General features: G+C 41.6%; 1 protein-coding gene and 1 long non-coding RNA gene across 2 annotated transcripts; one reads left to right on the top strand and one right to left on the bottom strand.

Annotated features, from left to right (window-relative positions):
• Positions 1–479: 479 nt before the first annotated feature.
• On the top strand, positions 480–13,080 carry LOC135617868 (uncharacterized). The gene is made up of 2 exons (XR_010488875.1): positions 480–608; positions 12,818–13,080. It is a non-coding gene; the product is annotated as an uncharacterized LOC135617868 (long non-coding RNA).
• A 3,785-nt stretch (positions 13,081–16,865) lies between these two features.
• Positions 16,866–20,990, bottom strand: LOC103992719 (auxin response factor 18). Its single transcript, XM_009412532.3, has 14 exons — positions 20,434–20,990; positions 20,200–20,306; positions 19,985–20,080; positions 19,819–19,875; positions 19,548–19,700; positions 19,367–19,451; positions 19,099–19,189; positions 18,859–19,023; positions 18,654–18,767; positions 18,498–18,570; positions 18,278–18,428; positions 17,559–18,187; positions 17,298–17,485; positions 16,866–17,202 (listed from the first exon to the last, which is right to left on the bottom strand). The coding sequence occupies exons 1-14, from the start codon at positions 20,444–20,446 to the stop codon at positions 17,103–17,105; spliced, it is 2,022 nt and encodes a 673-aa protein (XP_009410807.2). The 5' UTR covers positions 20,447–20,990; the 3' UTR covers positions 16,866–17,102.
• Between the last annotated feature and the right edge of the window lie 1,221 nt (positions 20,991–22,211).

Genomic DNA, 22,211 nt, shown 5'->3' with positions numbered 1-22,211 from the left:
CGTATGAGAGCGGTAGATTCCAATAATATTCCGGTATCTTGCAGCGGATATTCTTGGAATCCGTTCCCTGGATGGGGTACGGCGGCCCTTGACAGGGCCAGCCGAAGCGATCGATGAGTCGGGCTACAATCAAGTTAAGCCCGGCCCAATTAGTTTTATTATTGGGCCTCATCCCGTAGATTGATACCTACGCCCTGCTTCGATCGCCACAATATCTTTTGTCTGTATTAGAATTCCTAATTGCCCGATAATATTATCAACATAAAAAGGAAATATATATATATATATATATATATATATATATATATATATATATATATATATCGAAAAGGACTTTAAAATTAACAGGATAAATTAAAAAAAACAAAAATGGGTAAGACCGAGCTCAAATTAATGGGCTAAAATCAAATAAATGGGCCGGCCTTAAGCCCACATGATCCGATTAAAACCTGTGTGCGTGGACGAAACCCGCACAGGGAGCAGAAGCAGGGCGTGATCGAGGGTGCGAACCGAGAGAGCAGAAGAGATGGGGCGGGTGATGGAGAAGCTGAAGATATTCGTCGTGAAGGAGCCCGTCGTCGCCGCCTCTTGCCTCATCGCTGGCGTCGGTACCCTTCTCTTCCCAACCCTAATTATGTGATCGTTTGTTCTCGTCGATTTGAAATAGTCGAAGATCCATCGATTTGGTAGTTCTTCTCTCGGTTTATTGTTTTAGATCTTGTAAGTTGATCGATGTCAATTCTTGATGTCTATTTTGAGAATAGTTCAGAGTGATAGTTGGAGAAATTACAGAAGAAAAGATAGAAAAAGAGTAACCTAAAGAGAGCGTGGGTTTCCATTCAGAATCTAAGATGTGGAGGTTGCTTCTGAGATGGTGCCATCAGTGCGCCAGAAATAGTTGCGTAGGTGCTATGATTTTAAGGTTCCTGGAACGGGTCGTGGATCCAAAAACGAAACATATGAAGGTTTTGTAATCTAGGTTTAACTTGCTTTGAGTTATGACCATTTTCTTCTTGTGGAAGATGGAGACTTTGGATCGACCAAGCATATACATCAGATCTTAGTTCTTACTGGATCTGCAGCTGAGCATGAGAATGTCAACATTGAATATATTCATTCCATAAAGAAAAAATAATGGTATTTAGTAAATTTGAAGGAGAGGTTGTTCTGATATATTTACTCATATGTGATGGTTAAATTTGGTTCCTGCTTTAGATTCTTAATAGAAAAGCTAGGTTGCACATTGTTTTTTTTTTTTTATGAAGCTTGGTGCAATTAGCAAGTTATACATAGCAAAGACCATAGCATCAATACTCCTCTTGTTGTGTGTTTTGATCACTCTACCTTGAATTTTTTTTAATCTACATCATTATATTTGAAAAAACACAATCTTTAAGTGGATTCCTGAAAATAGATTGAGTTTAACAAAGCATTTACTTTCAGATACCATAAATCATACTTGTGGTAGCTTGAAACTGTACTTGGTTTTAAGACATAGGCTGTAGTTTGTGAGCTTAATTTTCCATGAAAAAGAAAAAAAAAAAAGGCTTTGTGCTGTTAGTTTGCAATGTAAATAACTAGATATAAAATTTCTCGAGTTATTAAGTGCATTCTTCAAATTTAAAGGTTTTTATTGGTCAAAGATTCTATCTTTTTGGCCATTGGCATATCCTTGGCATATACTGGTAGTGCTTCCGTTTCTGTCTGTGCTTCATGATTTTTTATGCGTGCAACGAACAAAAAGTCTCAGAGTTCACTTTTTGATGAGGCTCTTGTTAGAAGAACATAAACTACTAATAATATGCAACTTGTTATCAGCCTTCTTAATGAAAAGCTGAATCACAAGCTTCATGTACATGCTATGTTCAGGATATCCAAAAGCGGCAAATTTGGATATGGTCCTTCTCAATTAAGTTTTTTAATGGCCAATGTCCTATAACTTCACAGTAGAACACTTCATAATCCTGTTTTGTTGTGAGAAACTTTCTGTCATTGCATTCCTGAACCTTCTAATGTAGCACCATCATGCTCAAGTAGTAGGTCTTTCTAGAATCATAGCTTCCTGAACCTCCTAATCCAATATACATTTTAACATAGCATACTTTATGTTCATTGTAGCTCCATCTTGTGAACAGGATGAATGAGCTATCTGTTGATTGTTTATAAAAAGGTGCCAGTGAGAACCCTAAAACGGGGTATTCCATTCATTAGAATCTTGGTCTCCCTGCTACGAGATTGGCTTCTAATCGAAAATTCCCACTATGTTTCACAACTGACGAAGAAGTTCAATGTTCTAGCTCTTTCTAGAGTTACGTAACTTCCTATGACAAGTGATACGAATGAACATTACTTTAGGAGACTGTTTTTCAGAATCCTTTGTCCCCCATAGGTTGTGAACAAATACGATTTTCAAAAGCTGAGCACTCGATATTATCTACCATATGTAGCATTATTACTTCAGATTAGAGTGTTATAAAACCAGAAACAAAAGAACAGTTATTACTGCTAGTCATAAGTGCCCAGCAAGCCAATCACATGAGTGATGGCACGTGTGACTTGATACAGAATCTTTTTGCTTATTATATTTTGGCGTATATCACTTTATAACTATTGCATAAATGCATATGTATTGTGATGTCCTTGGATTTGTGCAATGGGAATCGGATCGTGATGAGATCACGATAATGAGATCGATTCACCTTTAAACACATATCCTAAATAATCCCGGTCATAGGTTACTCGAGAGGGACATCGTGATAACCGGATAGACTGGTGTGCTGTATACCCGTCCATATGATGGATGCAGCTGGTCTCATAGCTGCTCGTGTAGGGACACTAGGGATACAGTACAGGTGCTCATTGGAAAATGAGTTCACTGATTGATCCGCTTACGGAATGCTGGATGGTTGATGATGCCTTATTGTCAGACAACGATTCCGTAGTCCTAGTGGTGTATCTGGTTCTTAGACTTGAGACACCAAGGATGTCCTGTATGAGTGCTCCACTCTTTGATACCAGACTTATAGGTTTGGCTGTTCCCAGATCTAGTACAGCTGGTCATTGGGAGTGGTAGTCGACCTTACGAGGGCTATTGAGTGTCGATAGAGGATCATCCACTCTCGGTATCATGAGAGGAATATCCCATGTGTTCTTGCTCAGACAAATCCCTGGCCAGGGTCATTCGGGTTGAGAGAGAAAGAGTTCTCCGGGAGAATCCGATTAGAGCGAGACTCGAGTAGAAACCGTATGGGTCTGACAGCACCATGCTCGATATACGGTCTCTGGGATATTAGATGGATGAGGGACTATAGGTACATGGTAACTGAGGACAGACAGGTCCAATGGATTGGATTCCCCTGTATCGTCTGGGGACTACGGCGTAGTGGCCTAGTACTTCCGTAGTCGATGAGTCGAGTGAATTATTACAGAGATAATAATTCACTTAGTTAGAAGGAGTTCTGACAGGTATGACTCACGGCCAGCTCGATATTGGGCCTAGAGGGTCACACACATATGGTAGGCATTGCGATGAGTAGAGGTTTGGATATGAGATATCCGACGGAGCCCTTGTCTTATTGGATGCAGATCCAATACCCACTAGGGAAAGGACCCATTAGGGTTTTGACACGGGATCTCTATAAATAGGTGGGATTCACAGCCTCATAGGCTAGAGTCTTTGCTTGCCCTTCCTATTCTCCTCTCCCTCTCCACCTCAGAGTAGGCCTGGAGTTTTGAGGAGCGTCGTCGCAACCCTGCTGTGTGGATCACCGCTAGAGAGGAGGACGCTTGACCTCCTTCACCCTCTCCTGAGGATCTGCAAGGAAACAGGGATATACGATCTCCCTAGGTAACACAATCTCTATACGCAGTTTTGTGTTTTTTGCGGATTATGCGCACCAATCTTCGCACGACGACGAACATCTTTTTGGGAATCGGGGATTTTGTTTTCTTGTTCTTCCGCTGCGCATATGATGTCGCCCCCAATGATTTCCCAACAGTGGTATCAGAGCCAGGTTGTTCGTGCGAATGATTGGTTTTTGAACTGCATGTGTTGTGTTTAGGAAGAATATTGACGTCAAAATCGTTGACGCAAAAGCAAGGAAGGGCAGCAACAGTTGCTGCCCTCGATCTGCATGCCTGCAGCCAGCCGCAGCCGCAGCCAGGCAGTCTGCTTGCAGCAGGCTTGCGGCCGGCGGGGCTGGGAGCCCGCTCGGTAGAAGCGCCTGCGGCCACTGAGCCCGCGGGCAGAGGCGCCGCGGGGCAGCAGCGCGGGCTGAGGCACCGCAGGGCAGCGGCGCCTGTGGCCGCTGCTCCCACGGGCAAAAACCCCGCAGGGGCGGCCGCTAGCGAGACAGCACCACCTGCGGGCGCTGACTCGCGGGCAGAACCGCCCGCGAAGGCAGCGGCGCCCGCGGGGGCGCCCACCTGCAGCGGCAGCGACCCCAGCGGGCGTGCCACCTGCAGGCGAGGGCAGTGCCCTCGCCCTCGCCGCACAGGCCGCCGCCAGCAGGGTGGCGGCGGCGGCGGCGCAGCAGCGAAAAGGGGAAAGGGTATTAGGGTTTTCTGCGCAAAAGACAGTTTTGCCCCTCGGAATTTGAGAAATTCCAGTTTCTGTCTTTTGTCCAAATTACGAAAAATACCCTTAGGAATTGAGAAATTCCCTATATATCCCTGATTTCAGAAAATATTAATTAATTAAAAGGTTTAGTTGATTATTATTATTATCTAGTAGTCCTACATGATGACGATTATTTATACATGTGATGTATGATGAGTGGACGGATGATCATGGACCGTGTGATGTGTGTACTTGTGATTATTATTATTGAGGTCTGCGAACCTCCATTATATTTCTCGTTTATTGTCGGGCCTGCGTGCCTATGATTAAGTTGTAATCACATGAGGAGGCGCAGCGGGAGCGTGGAAGCCATAGCGGGACCCACGAGACGGACGATCGTGATGCATGAAGATGCATCAAGATGTCGACGGAACCAACGAGGACGAGATGGACGATCACAAGGCATGGAGATGCACCGTTGCACACATAGATCTTGATGTGAGTGATTAGGCCTACTGGCTCGGGCCTAATCATATTAGGTTGTGGTCCATGATCATCTGGTGTGATTGCTTATACACATACTAGATATGTATATATATTTGCATGCGATGTAGATATATATTAAATATGTACATGTGTGACATGTCATAATAGGAGACCAAATCATAGAAACATCTCTCGATAATATTAAGTCGGTAAACGTGAGGCAATTAGATTGACCCACGTGGCCTTCCATCGTTATGAGTAGGAACCGAATCCCGGTGTAGGTTGAGTTGGTCGAGTCCCTCGAGACTCACCTATATCGCGATTCGCTATCTTGCTTACGACATAGAGATGTCACCGGTGACCTGAGGGCATGATATGCTTGGTCGAGTCCCTCGAGGGTATATCATCAAATCAGACTCATCTTGTAACGAAGGTGTTGACTTAACCGAGCATCATGGTTGGTCGAGTCCCTCGAGGCCATGGTGATTCGGAGGCCGAACAGGACGGGAATCACAAGGAGTTGTGATCGGCAAGAGTTGTCTACCTTTTAGGCTTAGTGTGATTGGTCGAGTCCCTCGAGGTTACACTAAGACGCTGATTGGATCCTGATCCCCACTAGAAGTCTGCCGGAGACTTCCGTTTCACGTGCTGAGGGTGTCGCGTGACTCGTTAGTAAAATAGTGGGAGCATATTAAGATAGAAGTCCATATCTTGATAGTTTATTTCTTGCAAAATCTGCATGTTATTCATTTTTGCTACATCTTTATTTTCAGAAAATGTCGCTTTCAAATCCCTTACGTGGCATACTTGATGTCAACCGCCTCACTGGTCCAAATTATACGGATTGGCTCCGTAACTTGAGAATTGTTCTCACAGCGGAGAAAATCGTGTACGTCCTTGATACAGTGATGCCTACGCCCGAAGAAGGGGCAAGCGAGGATGAGATCGCTCGCTACGTGAAGTACATTGATGACTCCACTCTTGCTCAGTGCTATATGTTGGTCTCTATGACTCCAGAGTTACAGAGACAACATGAAAAGATGGATGCCAGATCCATTCTCCTACATGTCCGTAAATTGTTTGAGGAACAGGGAAGGACTCAACGATATGAGATATCCAAGAGCCTTTTCCGCGCTAGGATGACTGAGGGGACACCGGTTCAGAACCATGTCCTAAAGATGATTGAGTGGATAGAGAAACTCACAGGTCTAGGAATGGTCCTAGAGGATAACTTGTGTGTGGACATTGTGCTTCAGTCCCTACCAGATTCCTTTTCACAGTTCATAATGAACTTTAATATGAACAAGCTTGAGGTGACTCTCCCAGAGCTCCTCAATATGTTGAGGGAGGCAGAGAGTACTATTAAGAAAGAGAAGCCAGTTCTCTACACTGGTGAGACCAGAAAGAAAAGGAAAGCAGAAAGGTCCCTTAAGAAGGGAAAGGGCAAGGGCAAACAAGGTAAAGCAAAGGTTGCTAAGAAAGACCCAACAAAGGACAAAGGCCAGTGCTTCCACTGTGGTAAAGATGGGCACTGGAAGAGAAACTGCAAAGAGTACCTTGCAGAAAGGGCGAAACAAAAGCTTGATGAAGCTTCAGGTACATTCATGATCAGTCTCCATTTGTCAGACTCTTATGATAACACATGGGTATTAGATACCGGTAGTGCTTATCATATATGTAATTCGTTGCAGGTTCTGGCAAGGCCTAGGAGACTAGAGAGAGGCGAGATGGACCTCAAGATGGGTAATGGAGCAAAAGTTGTTGTATTAGCTGTTGGCGAGGTCGCCCTACATCTGCCTAGTGGAGCTTTTATTGCATTAGATGCATGTTATTTTGTTCCTTCTATTATCAAAAACATTATCTCCATTTCATGTTTAACAGTTAGTGGATATAAATTTGTTTTTGAGAACAATGGTTATTCGATATTATTAGATGATAAGATCATCACGAAAGGAACATTGCATAATGGTTTATTTATGTTAGACACCACTCCACATATCATGAATATAAATATGTCCAAAAGGAAACGAGATGAGTTGAACAGTGCATACCTGTGGCATTGTAGGCTAGGTCACATCCATGAAAGAAGGATTCAAAAGTTGCTAAATGATGGATATCTAGATCCATTCGACTATGTGTCATATGCAACTTGTGAGCCTTGCATTCGTGGAAAACTGACCAACTCTCTATTTAGTGGAACTGGAGAGAGAGCCACTGAGTTGTTGGAACTCATACATAGTGATGTATGTGGACCCATGTCAACTCATGCCATTGGAGGTTACTCCTACTTCATTACATTTACTGATGATTTCTCAAGGTATGGATATGTGTACTTAATGAAGTACAAGTCCGAGGCCTTTGAGAAATTCAGAGAGTATAAGAATGAGGTGGAGAACCAGACTGGAAAGAGTATCAAAACTCTTCGATCAGATCGAGGTGGTGAGTACTTAAGTACAGAGTTTACTCACTTCCTCAAGGACCATGGGATATTATCCCAATGGACACCTCCTTATACACCTCAGCTCAATGGTGTCTCTGAAAGGAGAAATCGTACATTATTAGATATGGTACGGTCCATGATGAGTTTCGCTGACCTACCCATCTCATTCTGGGGATATGCCCTAGAAACCGCAGCTTACCTTCTGAACAGAGTTCCAACTAAGTCGGTGGTGTCTACACCATATGAGATATGGAAAGGGAAGAAGCCTGATCTTAAAGTAGTTAAGATTTGGGGCTGCTCTGCCCATGTTAAAAGACACAACCCCGATAAGTTAGAATCAAGGACAGGGCGATGTAAATTTGTGGGATACCCCAAGGAAACTTGTGGGTATTACTTCTATCATCTCGAGGACCAAAAGGTCTTTGTAGCTAAGAGAGCAGTGTTCCTTGAGAAGGAACATATTCTTGACGGAGACAGTGGGAGAATGATAGAATTGAGCGAGGTTGGAGAACCAAGCTCAAGCACCACTCTACAGCCCGAGTCTGTTCAGGTATCTAATACACAAGTTTCAACTTTACGCAGGTCTGATAGAGTATCTCATCCTCCTGAGAGATATGTGGGACATATTAGAGCAGAGGATGTAGAGGATATTGATCCTCAGACCTACGAGGAGGCTATTATGAGTATAGACTCCGGGAAGTGGAAAGAAGCCATGAATTCTGAGATGGATTCTATGTACTCCAATAAAGTTTGGAACCTAGTTGATGCACCCGAAGGTATTGTACCCATCGGTTGCAAGTGGATCTTTAAGAAAAAGATCGGAGTAGATGGAAAGGTAGAGACCTATAAAGCAAGGCTAGTGGCTAAGGGGTATCGTCAAAGGCAAGGTGTTGACTACGACGAAACTTTCTCACCCGTAGCAATGCTAAAATCCATCAGAATTCTATTGGCTATTGCAGCACACTATGATTATGAGATCTGGCAGATGGATGTGAAAACCGCATTCCTCAACGGGAACCTGGAGGAGGAGGTGTATATGATGCAACCTGAGGGATTCGTGTCCAAGAACTGCCCAGATAAGGTGTGTAGGTTGCTTAGATCCATTTATGGACTAAAGCAAGCTTCCCGAAGTTGGAACATAAGATTTGATGAGGCAATCAGATCTTATGACTTCGTTAAGAACGAAGATGAGCCTTGTGTGTACAGGAAGGTAAGTGGGAGCGCTATCACCTTTTTGGTGTTATATGTGGATGACATCCTCATCATTGGGAATGACATAGGAATGCTATCCACAATAAAGGCTTGGTTATCTAGAGACTTCTCCATGAAGGACTTAGGAGAAGCATCTTATATCTTGGGGATTAGAATCTATAGAGATAGATCCAAAAGGATGCTTGGCTTGTCCCAGTCCAGGTACATAGAAACTATTGTCAAAAGGTTTGGCATGGAAAATTCCAAAAGATGTCTCATACCGATGAGACATGGGATATCGCTTTCTACGAGTATGTCCCCAAAGACTCCAGAAGAAAGGGCGAACATGGATATGATACCTTATGCCTCAGCAATAGGGTCTATCATGTATGCCATGCTATGTACTAGGCCTGATATAGCGCATGCTCTGAGTGTCACGAGCAGGTATCAGGCGGATCCAGGCTTGGAGCACTGGAAAGCAGTAAAGTGTATCCTTAAGTACTTGAGAAGGACTAAGGATCTTTTACTAGTATATGGAGGTAATAGCCTTAAGGTTGAAGGCTACACTGACTCAAGTTTTCAGTCTGATGTCGATGATAGCAAGTCGAATTCAGGGTATGTGTACACCTTGAATGGAGGAGCAGTGTGCTGGAAGAGTTCCAAGCAAGATACCACTGCTGACTCGACCACAGAGGCGGAGTACATTGCTGCATCAGATGCAGCAAAGGAGGGAGTCTGGTTGAAGAAGTTCATCACAGATTTGGGAGTCGTGCCGGATAGTGAGGAGCCGATTTCCCTATATTGCGACAACAACGGGGCAATTGCTCAAGCGAAGGAACCTAGGTCTCATCAGAAATCTAAGCATGTTCTGAGGAGGTTCCACCTTATCAGAGAGATCGTGACCCGAGGAGATGTAGCAGTGGAAAGAGTTCCATCCGAAGATAACATTGCAGATCCACTAACAAAGCCATTGTCTCAGATTGTCTTTGAGCGTCACAGGGGTCTGATGGGGATCAGACACATAGGTGATTGGCTTTAGGTCAAGTGGGAGATTGCTAGTCATAAGTGCCCAGCAAGCCAATCACGTGAGTGATGGCACGTGTGACTTGATACAGAATCTTTTTGCTTATTATATTTTGGCGTATATCACTTTATAACTATTGCATAAATGCATATGTATTGTGATGTCCTTGGATTTGTGCAATGGGAATCGGATCGTGATGAGATCACGATAATGAGATCGATTCACCTTTAAACACATATCCTAAATAATCCCGGTCATAGGTTACTCGAGAGGGACATCGTGATAACCGGATAGACTGGTGTGCTGTATACCCGTCCATATGATGGATGCAGCTGGTCTCATAGCTGCTCGTGTAGGGACACTAGGGATACAGTACAGGTGCTCATTGGAGAATGAGTTCACTGATTGATCCGCTTACGGAATGCTGGATGGTTGATGATGCCTTATTGTCAGACAACGATTCCGTAGTCCTAGTGGTGTATCTGGTTCTTAGACTTGAGACACCAAGGATGTCCTGTATGAGTGCTCCACTCTTTGATACCAGACTTATAGGTTTGGTTGTTCCCAGATCTAGTACAGCTGGTCATTGGGAGTGGTAGTCGACCTTACGAGGGCTATTGAGTGTCGATAGAGGATCATCCACTCTCGGTATCATGAGAGGAATATCCCATGTGTTCTTGCTCAGACAAATCCCTGGCCAGGGTCATTCGGGTTGAGAGAGAAAGAGTTCTCCGGGAGAATCCGATTAGAGCGAGACTCGAGTAGAAACCGTATGGGTCTGACAGCACCATGCTCGATATACGGTCTCTGGGATATTAGATGGATGAGGGACTATAGGTACATGGTAACTGAGGACAGACAGGTCCAATGGATTGGATTCCCCTGTATCGTCTGGGGACTACGGCGTAGTGGCCTAGTACTTCCGTAGTCGATGAGTCGAGTGAATTATTACAGAGATAATAATTCACTTAGTTAGAAGGAGTTCTGACAGGTATGACTCACGGCCAGCTCGATATTGGGCCTAGAGGGTCACACACATATGGTAGGCATTGCGATGAGTAGAGGTTCGGATATGAGATATCCGACGGAGCCCTTGTCTTATTTGATGCAGATCCAATACCCACTAGGGAAAGGACCCATTAGGGTTTTGACACGGGATCTCTATAAATAGGAGGGATTCACAGCCTCATAGGCTAGAGTCTTTGCTTGCCCTTCCTATTCTCCTCTCCCTCTCCACCTCAGAGTAGGCCTGGAGTTTTGAGGAGCGTCGTCGCAACCCTGCTGTGTGGATCACCGCTAGAGAGGAGGACGCTTGACCTCCTTCACCCTCTCCTGAGGATCTGCAAGGAAACAGGGATATACGATCTCCCTAGGTAACACAATCTCTATACGCAGTTTTGTGTTTTTTGCGGATTATGCGCACCAATCTTCGCACGACGACGAACATCTTTTTGGGAATCGGGGATTTTGTTTTCTTGTTCTTCCGCTGCGCATATGATGTCGCCCCCAATGATTTCCCAACAATTACTTCATTGGTTAAGCTTCAGGAGATGCATGTTTATGTATCATTTTAATAGAGATGCTTTGTCAGCAAAAGAAGGGAACTGCTGCTTGGTCCTTGTAGAAAACAAACAAGATGTATATTGATGCCCCTTTAACTGATAAAAGGTGTAGGATGATAGATAAATACAACCTTTATTGATCAAACACTCTGGTCTGTTTAGTAATGGAGCTGTTTGTTTCAGTGCATTATGATCTGGATCATGCTTAATGCTTTTGACCGGACATGGATAACAGACAACATAAGAAAAAATGTCCACATAGCAATATCTGTCTTAGGTGACGTTGATTCATGTGAATTGTAAGGTAATTTAGGTTCCGTGAAGTGGGACTGCAGATGTGACTGCTTTTAAGTATTGTGCTATTGAACTTAGGTAATAAATGGAGGAATTTTATGGGGAATATTCTGTTGCTCTTTTAAGCTCCTGCATCTGAAATTGTCTCTAGCTTACGAATGAAACTGTTTTTTCTCTGAGAACAGGAAAAACGATGATTTTGGTACTTGTTGCTCATATTACCTGCTGCAGATGTATGAAAATTAACTCTCACCTCCGTTCACCTCCTAATATATGGTTGTTATTACCTGGAAGACCTTGGTTTAAATATAACATACAATTTGTTGGATTTTTTTTTCTATAATCTTGTTGATTATATTTTCTTCTATACTACGACATACAAAGCTACCATGAATCAACGACAGATTTTGGTGCAATTTGTTTATATTGCCTTATTTTGTAAAATCACTTATGCCTCATATTGTGTATGCTAAACTGAAGCTAGGATATTTGATCAGTCTTAGATGCATTGTAACCTCATCCACGAATTCATGCCAAGTCATTGCATGTTCTTGTTTTTCGAGATCAGGGCTCAAGCACAATATTAATTTTTTTTGCTGATGATCTAATCAAAGGCACTCTAACATAAACCAAAAATGGGGCTTATTTTCGCTATTGGACAATTTAGATTCTTGGAATATGATATTTTATATACCTAATTATGTGCTCTCAGTTAACTAGAATTTTTATATAGGTTGTTTGTATGCCTGCTCTGAAGCATGTTAAATCAGGAGATGGAGTCTGATAAGTTGGTTTGCTTGCATTGGCTGCAAGTATAAAGATTTATGTTTATAATTTCAACCATGTTGCGTCTTATGCTATTTCAGGTCTCTTCCTTCCTGCTGTAGTTAGGCCTATCTTGGATTCCTTTGATACAGCCAAGCAGGTCCCACAACCTGCTCTTTCTGATGTATGTATATGTTGCACCTTTATTCTTTCGTGGCTTTAAGAAACTTTCTCCTACCTTATTTAAGATGAGATACACTTGCTATATTCCCAACATCAAAGTATAAGCTGTATTTTAGCTGAGGTCATGTCCACTTAGCGCTTTAAAGCACCACAAACAAGTCAAAATCAAAATGGAACTCCATGCTTAATTTTATGGATAATGGGATCATTAGCATTATGACAAGCATTAAATTCAGAGTGTCGTCATCCATGAACAATAAGATTTGTTTGTTACTGGATTTCTTAAGTGTTTTTTTTTTTCCTTGTGAGCGCAGGTGGTAGCTGGTGTGACTGGCAAGAGAAGAGACTAACCTGCATCTTATTAGTGTTCCTCGTGCTTTTAATTCCTCTCTTTATATTCTCCTTCTACTTTTAGGCTTTTCAAGATAGTGTGATGTCTTTGGTTTTCTATGTTCAGAATGATGTGGCTAAACTTAGACCACATTTCTACTTTTGTTGACCACTACTATGGGCATTGAACATAGCAAGTTCAGAATTGTTCTGGATCAGTTCAAATAAGAAAAATATTTGGAAGATACGAATTTTGTATTAGTTTCTCCAGTGATCCAGTCAACTAGTTGCTCCCTTGATGAGTCCAAATGGTTACAGCTTTGGGAAGGAATACAAGTTCATGTTTGTTTTGCTTCTCAAGAAGCTCAATGATACTGTTTCGATGTGTTGTCTTGCTTATGTTGCAGATCCAGAGGCTAGACGTTCCAAGAGAGAGGGGTGAAGCCCTTGTTCTTCGTGGTTAGATTCCATCAGCATTAGAGATAATAAAGATAATGGACACTATGATTAGATTTGGTCATGATTGCATCACAGATAATGGATATTTCATGATTAAATTTAATTATATTGAAAGTTTTTTTAGATGTTGTATGGATAAATTTAGTTATATTAGAAATAATGTATGTTTTGTTTTATGGTCAAATTCGATCATGCTTCATAATCAAATTTGATGCATGTTGGATGTTTTATGATTCAGAGGTAATGAAGACCTCTGAATGCTTCATGGATATATTTGAACGTGTTGGGAATAAATATTTCATAGTCGGATTCAATTATATCGAAGATAAAAGATATATAATTAGATTTGGTTACATCAAAGATAAATGATACTTTATAATCATTCAATTATGTCGAAAGATGTTTTATGATTGGATTTAATCATGATTGGATTCAACCATGTCAGATTGGACCGTGTCAAAGAGAAAAAGAGAAAGGATGCTTTATCAATTATGTTTCTTGAGATGTCACAAGTGCATTGATTGATTACATGCGTGATCCATTATCACTTCGGACATCAGCATGCATTCCAATATAGTCGAAGCATTAGGGATCTAAGGATATCATGATCTTATTGATTGATCCACTTAAAGTGATGCACTGGAGACGAGATTTCAGTTCCCTCTCCATCGTTTTTTTATCGAGATCTTAACACGTATAAGGGATCTCATCCACTAAGGTGGCATCAAATGCTTGGCGACACCATGCAACATATGTTACCGAATGTCATAGTCTTAGCAATACCCTTATGCTGACCTTGTTGCATTATAAACTCAATATATTTAATAAAAATTAATTTTTAAATATAATGATCCTGTAATCAAATATTGGAATGAAATATAGCTGTATGAGCTCTTTGAGATTATATATGTTTAGATCTGTAGGTCGTTTCATATTTTTTTATTTTAGTATAGAGAGATATTTTATCATATTTATAAATATCTTATTGAGATATTACTATATATATATCTAATTATAAATAAAGTTGAGAAATAATTAAATAGAAAAGTTAAGATTCTTAAATCGAACATGGTGATAAATTTTTTTATAATAGATATGATGAGTCTAATTATAATTATAGTTCTTTCACTGGATTCCTAGAATAACAAGATATTTATACTCAAAACGTCTTACCATATGTACAACGAAGAATAAGATTGTTGAAAGATGAAATCATATTATCATGAGAGCTTGATAATTTATTTTTCTATACTCAATGTGAGAAGAAGCATTAAGGATGATTATATATATCTTGAACAAAATTTTTAGTAAGTCAATTACATCGACCCTTTTTAAGTTACATATCGGTAGGAAATCAAGTTATTTACGTATTTGAGATTGTCTCAAGATAAAGATCTTTAAATCATATAAAAATAAATTAGGTTCAAGGACCATTTTGGATATTTTATTGGTTATTTAGAAAATTTTAAAGGGATATAGATTTTATTGCTTTACGAGAACAATTGAATTTGATGATGTAAGATTCCTAGAAAATGGTGAATAAATAAGAGTAAAAAATCTTAAAATTTAATTTTAATATTGAGAAAATACATATTGATATTGTTTTATTATTTTATATTCAAGAAATTATTATTCCTCAAATCACTAAATAATTTGATAAATACAAACAACAAAATAACATGAATAAACTCTAACATAGTATTGATATTGCTATTATAAAATAATCACAATTGATAGTTTTGAGAATATTTCAAAGAAAAATATGATTTATTATTTTTTATTATTATATGATATATCTACAAGAATCAAATTATGATATTGAAATCAAAAGATCCTTCATTATTTTCACAAAAGTAGTGATCCTAAAAAGTGATATGACACAAAAGAGTTAAAATTAATCACCAGAATGATATTTAAGAACTCATTGAATTACCTAATAATTGTAAAAAAATCTATTACATAAATATAACTTAAAGAATAATATTAAATAATATAAAAGACATATTTATGGTCAAAGGTTTTACTCATGAGGAATGCATCAATCATAATAAGATATTTTTTTAGTTTTTTAAATGAATTTATTAAGAATCATTATGAAATTAGTGGCCCATTATAATTTTGAGTTACATCAAGTGGATGTAAAAGTAATTTTTCTTAATAGAGATCTAGATTTTATGTATTAACTTAAACGATTCACAAAGAAAATAAGAAAAATATAAAATTTTATATGTAAATTTAAGAAATCCATTTATGACTTTAAATAGGCTTTTAGACAATGATATATAAAATTTCTTGATATTATTAATTCTTTTATATTTAAGAAAAATACTATCGATCAGTATTTATATCTAAAAATCAATAGGAGAAAGTTTATTATATTGGTCTTATATATGGATAATATTTTATTTGCTAGCAATGATCTTGATTTATTTTATTGAACCAAAAAAAATTCATCGAGAATTTTAAGATGATTGATATGAGTAAAGCATCTTATACTATTAACATTGAGATATTCAATGATTGCTATGAGAATGAATATATTAACCAAGTCTTTGAGAAATTTATTATACATCATTTGTTCAATAAATGATAAAAGTAAAAAAAAATTTAGTCAAAATAAATATTTTTAAAATAACTCAAAAAAAAATCAGATAAAAAAATATTCTTTATATATGCCTAATTAAAAGTTTATTATACGTTTAAACCTATGCCACATCATATATCAGTTTTTTAGTTGCTGCTAAAAGCCTCATCTATTTAGGGTTCAAAGAAACCTTTCTCCCTCGTATAGAGGAACATTTCAATGTGTGAGTTATTCAAAGGCATTTAATCATCTTTAATGATATTGTTGAATTTTGTAAGATAGTAGTCCAATAGAGACTCGCTTCCTCACTGTCAAACTACTAGAAGGCAGATTGTTGTCCTCATTGACAATTTGCAGTTGATGATATTATGCTTCAAACTCGTTGGTCAATTGACGAACGAAGCTGATAAGAGTTTTGAGAAAGAGATGAGTACCACTCTCGGGCAACTCCTCGTGGAGTCACACGATGTAGCTCTGCACTCGAGTGTACTATTGATTCATACGGCGATTACTCATTCTCGACCCTTAATGGGAAGACTACACCACCTGCCCAATTTTGTTTGGTAGGACCGATCGAGAATCAACGTCTACGCTAGGAATAGATTCTGGTCGTGTGAGCTGTCCAGGGTGAGATAGGAACAACGTGACTTGTTGAGTCAACGTAGCGAATGTTTTAAGCAAGCAAAACGACTGTGGAGGGATTCACCACCGACGATGTCCTGAATTATCAAACAGGCGTTTGAACATCTTCCGTATGATCCCGTGATTCTTATATCTCCTTAAAAAAATGATTATGAGACAAAGATCCCTCTGACATTGTTCTTTGTGATTTGCTAATTGTCGGATTCTATTTTCTTTCACTCCATCAGCGGATGTCAATTTCATATCAAAGGCGTTTTTTCCATGGCTTAATGATGCTCTCCACAGAGCCAGAGATCAGCATGCATGGGCGCGTCGGAGTCGAGAACACAATTGTTTGCTGAATGCAATTGCAAGGATAGCGAAACTTCGCTTAAAGGATGCAATGATCAAACTGACTCGTTCGGGAACACCAGCCTTTCAATTATAGGCTTCTTTTGGAAAACAGAATTGCAAGAAGCATGACATTTTATTGACTGTTGTCATGCATGATGAGGAGTCCCCCAACCAACAGATCGGTAGGGAAGAGTGAAAGCATGCCAACCTTCAGTTGAGTTTTCTTCTGGGAAACAGCAGATGGCTTCACCCTATGTGGAAGAAGTGGCAGGTAACTTGTTCTCAGGCTCCACCCTCTTCACATCTTCACTTGGATAGATGAGTATCTTCCTTGCTACTTCACAAAATTCCCTGCAAAGTTGTGTTCTTGACTCAATTTAATTCCTCAAGCAGAAGGTGACTAGTAATCAGTTAATAAGTCAAGAGGGTTCATAGATGATACATACGGCCATGGATAGTCGCCGACCAGCATCATATCCCCTTCATCATCGGTAAAGACAACCTCCCATTTGTCGCGACAGCGAAGCTCTACTTTGATCTCAAACATCTGTTCTAGCTCTAGGAACAATTCATCGTAACCTTCTAGGTTTGCCAAGCCTACAGCTCGGCCAACTGCAATTCCTTGCATGTGAACCTTGTAATCACCCAAATGTTAATCAAAGTTCCTTATGAACAGTAATCATGCTTTCGAAGAGCTATGTTTTTACCTTGGTACAGCTTCTGGCAGCAATGTTTTGTTTGCTCTGAATCTCCTTTGGAGATGCCTGCGGCACTTGTTTTGTCTCTTTTGAAGCTTTTGAAACTCCAGACTGCTCATCCAAGTCCTCGGTCAAAGCGGTGGCAGCAACAGGATCCTCAGTTGTGGCACTTGATATGCATGCATGTTCACCTGATAACGCGGTTGAAGATATGCCAGTGGAAGGACTGACTAAGTCAATCCCAAACAACCGGTAACAACCGCTACTCTTAGGCTTCTTCTCATTCTCAATCTTGCATTCCAAATCCAATGAGGGTTCTTCAATTATAGGAGTCGAGGCAAGCCCCCAGGAAGGGAGGGTGGCCTCTGCATCACCAACAGCATCCTCCAAACGCTTGGGCGTAACATGTGGCAGTGAAGATGATGTGCCATTCAAAGGAGAATGGGAGTCTTTCGACCAGCCATCCAACAATCCTCTGTTGCATGGCCTGGGAATATTTAAATAATTGAAGTTGATGCTCTCTGTCTGCCTAGGTGACCAGAGAAATCGAGTCTCTGAGCTCCTAGCGCTGATGCTGTTCGGTGGTCCTAGGTCGAACATCTGGTCCTTAACAGGATGCCTAAAAGTTGAACTAGGTTCTGCGTATGAATAGATTAAAAAAAGTTTAAATTTCAGTCACATAAACATCGAGCAAATGAAGAGGAAAGGAATAACTTCATTCTCACTACCAGTGCCAGGGAGGTCCAAGGGTGACCGAGCTCTCTTCTTGGAAAAGGCTGCCTGAGGATCACCAGAAGCAGAGATGGGTTGACCGAAAGGCTCAACATCCCATGGAGAGATCTTCTCTGGTTTCTGATTAGATGCTTCATCCCAATGCACCTGAAATTAGTAGACTTCAGACACAAAGTTCATGCGATTTGGGTGAATGAAGAGGAGTTCATGCGTAACCTTTAATGATCTCCACTTTGAACCTGGCCACTGTGAAGAAATGTCTCCAATTCCAATTACAGTACCGGTGAAACTAAGAAATAAGAACCAAAAAAAAATTCATTAGGAAGAAGCTCAAGACAATACAACAAGAACAGAGAATTAATGAGGAATAACCTTTTCTCTGGAACATCTTCTCCCTCAAATTTCATCTTGAATCTCATCCCAACTGCAAATTCATTTTTAGTTGCCTCCAGATACTTGTTGAGACTAACAATGAACTGATTACACCTAAATTATTCACCATGCATATCTCAATTAACACAGCAATCAATCATGATAATAATGTGCTTTGACATGTAATCTGAGTATCAGTTCCTACCTAGGCTTGTAGTACACCATGAAAAGTGTATGAGTTGAAATGGCATGTGATGCAGTGGCAAGTACTCCAACATGCATGCTATGACTAGACATCACAGATGTCGGCAGAGTGTTTTGGCAGCGGGCGAGTCGCCTCACTCCAACCCGCAGTTCATCATTCTCCCCTCTAGAGCATCGAATCAAACTTAAAACACTAGTCTCAAGGAAAAAGGAAAGAGAACTTTTTTCAAGAAACATTAACCTCATTAAGATGAATGCATCACCAGCGACTAATCTCTTTGATGCTACAAATGTACTCCATCCTGTTGTGAGCAAATGTCGCCGTGGTTGACCTGCCAATCAGAATTCAATTAGCCGAGGATTTGAGAAGACAAAAGCTACTTTTCTTTTTTACCTTCAACTAACCCTGGAAAAGTACACAAATGAATTGAAGCTCATTGTGCTGCAATGGAGAATTTTTACCTTGGTTGGTAACAAAAAATTCAAAGAGAAGAGAATCAAACTGATACCTCTGAATATGTGTTTAAATCGCCATACCAAACTGTGCAAATCCTCGGCAACCAACTCTTGTGAGGGGGTTTGTTGTGATACATCCTGTCAAGGCATGCAAACGCAGTCCAGATTGAGAGAACATCTGAAAAAGTAAGACCGATTACTGAAACCGACTGAGAGAGACATGGAAGAACTGACTAGAGGAGGAAGACATTCGGTGGCATGTCTACGAAGAACCGAGAAGCCACCATGGGTGCTTGTATCAGAAGCTGTCAATATCTTACAGAAGGAATGAACCACCGGTCTCGGCGTCTCCAGAACACATGGATCAGGACTGGTAGGCTCGTTTTGCTAACAAGAATCAAACCCCAAAAGAACTCAATTTGTGTGGCATTGTATCAAAAAGAGAATTTCTTTTTCCCGAAATGCAAGTGCAATTCTTTGAAAGTAACTTCAATTTGTTTCTTACGTCTGACTCAGGAATCAGAGTGATTTGAGCATAGACTTCGTCAGTGTCGGGTTCGGCCTGGAAAAACCGGGACGGTAAGGAGCTATCTATTATCCGACAGCAAATTTCTAGAAGCGAAGGACAAAGTTTTAATTCGAGAAAGAAAGAGGGTGGAAATATAGCCAACCTTTAGAGTAACATTGACAACGCGGCATAGAATTTTGGGAGGAAGGTTGAACAGCGGAATCTGCTGGTTCAACTCCTGATCTGTCGAAACCTCCAACTGCATATAAACAGAGGAATTCACGAAGAATCCAAAGATTATAATCCAAAAGGTGGAGTTTTTATCGCTTCCACCGCATACAAGAGAAGAAGAGCATGAGAAGTCTTTCTTTCTTTCACCTGCTCCAGATGACCTTGGGGGAAGTAGAACACCCTCTCATCCACCCGGGGAATCTCCACCAGAGGTCCCGCGCACGCCCTCCACAGCTCTTCGTACAGCGTATCACCTGCATCACCACATCAAACAGGAATCAATCAAACTAAAAGAGAGAGAGAGAGAGAGAGAGAGAGAGAGAGAGAGAGAGAGAGAGAGCAACCCCAAAAAATTAAGGCCACAGGAGACGCAACCCTCACCTTTCTTCAGCATATCGCTCAGCCGAGACTCCGATCCGCGCGGCCACGATACCAACTCAAGCGCTCCAAAAGCACCGGCTTTTCCTTCACCACCGTGAGTAAGGTCGAATTTGGCGGCCGAACAACGGAGAGAAACCTCCCGTGCGACCCTTGGGCGCTCCCTCAGGCATTTAGTTCACCCCATTAATGAAGCAGCAAAACGCGTCAGGAGAGAAGAACGGCGCGAATTAAAGGCCTCGCCTTTCACCCGCTGCCGCCCTCCTCGCTGAATCCCCGAGCGCTGGGATGTTCCCCAGCCCCCGCGAAACTGCCGGACGCCGCTTCGTTGCCTCGATTCGAGGAATGAAACCCGTCCTCTCTCTCTCTCTCTCTCTCCGCCTCTTTTCTTCCCCCTTTTTTTTCTCTCCCAAACAAAGCGACCGAGAGAGAAGAAGAAGAGGAAGACGAGAGAGAGAGGAGCCAAGAAAGCGGCGTCACCGAATCGGCCGAAGACCTTTTTACCTGCTGGGTGTGGGGGTGTGTCCTCCTCCCGTGTGTACAGTGATGGCGATGGAGTTAATGGCTTCCCCACTCGCTGTCCCTCTCTCTCTCACACACGCACATTGAAGACGCCACGTATACCCACTGTCACATGGCGCTTATCGTTTCTCGAGGTGGGTCCACCGGTGGTCCCCAATCTTGACTGCGGCTTCCGGTAATACACCGCAACATAACGGAAGTCCTCCCGGCGAGCCAAGCCGCCCCGTTACGTTCCCCGACGGTGCCATCGCGAGTGGGACCGGCGGCTCGCGGGTGGCGCACATACGTATGCCGATGCGTGGTCCGCTGGAGGGAGACAGGTGATTGGACCGCCTCCCGTTACAGTCAGTATCGGCACGTGCCGGGAGGCTCTGTCGGTAATAACCAAAGGGCGGGGACGGGGTGGACGGATGGGTGGGGGATTGGTGGGGTCCAGAAGAGGAGGGCGGAAATTTCACGTGGGGGGCTCGGATATGATGGGCTCATCATCGTCCCCGTCCACCCCTCCATCGGGGAAGACGAGAGGGGCGGTGGTGCGACAGCGACCGGGTGGGAACTTGTCGCCGTACGGTGGAGAATTCCGCCCAAGTCTCTCTCTCTCTCTCTATATATATACTCTCTCTCTCTCTCTCTCTATATATATATATATATATATAGAGAGAGAGAGAGAGAGAGAGAGAGAGTCGATGCGTCAAACGTGTTGACGATTCTATGGGAGGAGTGGGTGATTTGAAACAGCAACATGGCCATCTGCTATTAGCATATGAGCCGAGAATAGCGGACCGACGGCTACTCGTGATTTCAACGAGCAAAAACACTGTTTCTCCCTCGTAATGTTAAGCTCATTTCCAGCCTCCTTTGTCTTCCATCTCGGTATATAAGTGATGAGGGTGATAATTATAATAAGACTTACATGATATCAGCTGACGCCTCATGTCTCTGTCGGGCTAACAGCACCTGGCAAACACGGGTCGAAACGTCAACCGAGACCCATTAACGACTGCTCAGGCTCTATCCCTCACGTCACGTCAACGGTAATGTCAGACGTCGTCAGAGGTACGATCTTGCTCCCTGTGGGCAGGCACATCAAATAACACTAAACTTTCCTATAAATACCCTCGCGTTCTAAACAAGAGGGAGGGGGACAACACATAAGCACGAACAAACCTCCTGCGATCTTCAACTAATTTAGATCGTCGGAGGGGTCGGGTCAAGCACCTCGACCCGACCCGTGTGCAGGAATGAAGATGAGGCGACTC

Source organism: Musa acuminata, chromosome BXJ2-7, assembly GCF_036884655.1.
Source record: "Musa acuminata AAA Group cultivar baxijiao chromosome BXJ2-7, Cavendish_Baxijiao_AAA, whole genome shotgun sequence".
Taxonomy (NCBI): domain Eukaryota; kingdom Viridiplantae; phylum Streptophyta; class Magnoliopsida; order Zingiberales; family Musaceae; genus Musa; species Musa acuminata.
Note: the sequence above shows the minus strand (reverse complement) of the source record. Positions and strands in the feature narration are given on the sequence as shown.

Coding starts and splice junctions, on each gene's coding strand:
- LOC103992719 (XM_009412532.3), bottom strand. Junction 19,876..19,984: donor TTGTCAATGTTACTCTAAAG/GTTGGCTATATT, acceptor CGGTTTTTCCAG/GCCGAACCCGACACTGACGA. Junction 18,188..18,277: donor CTTGGACCTCCCTGGCACTG/GTAGTGAGAATG, acceptor ATTCATACGCAG/AACCTAGTTCAACTTTTAGG.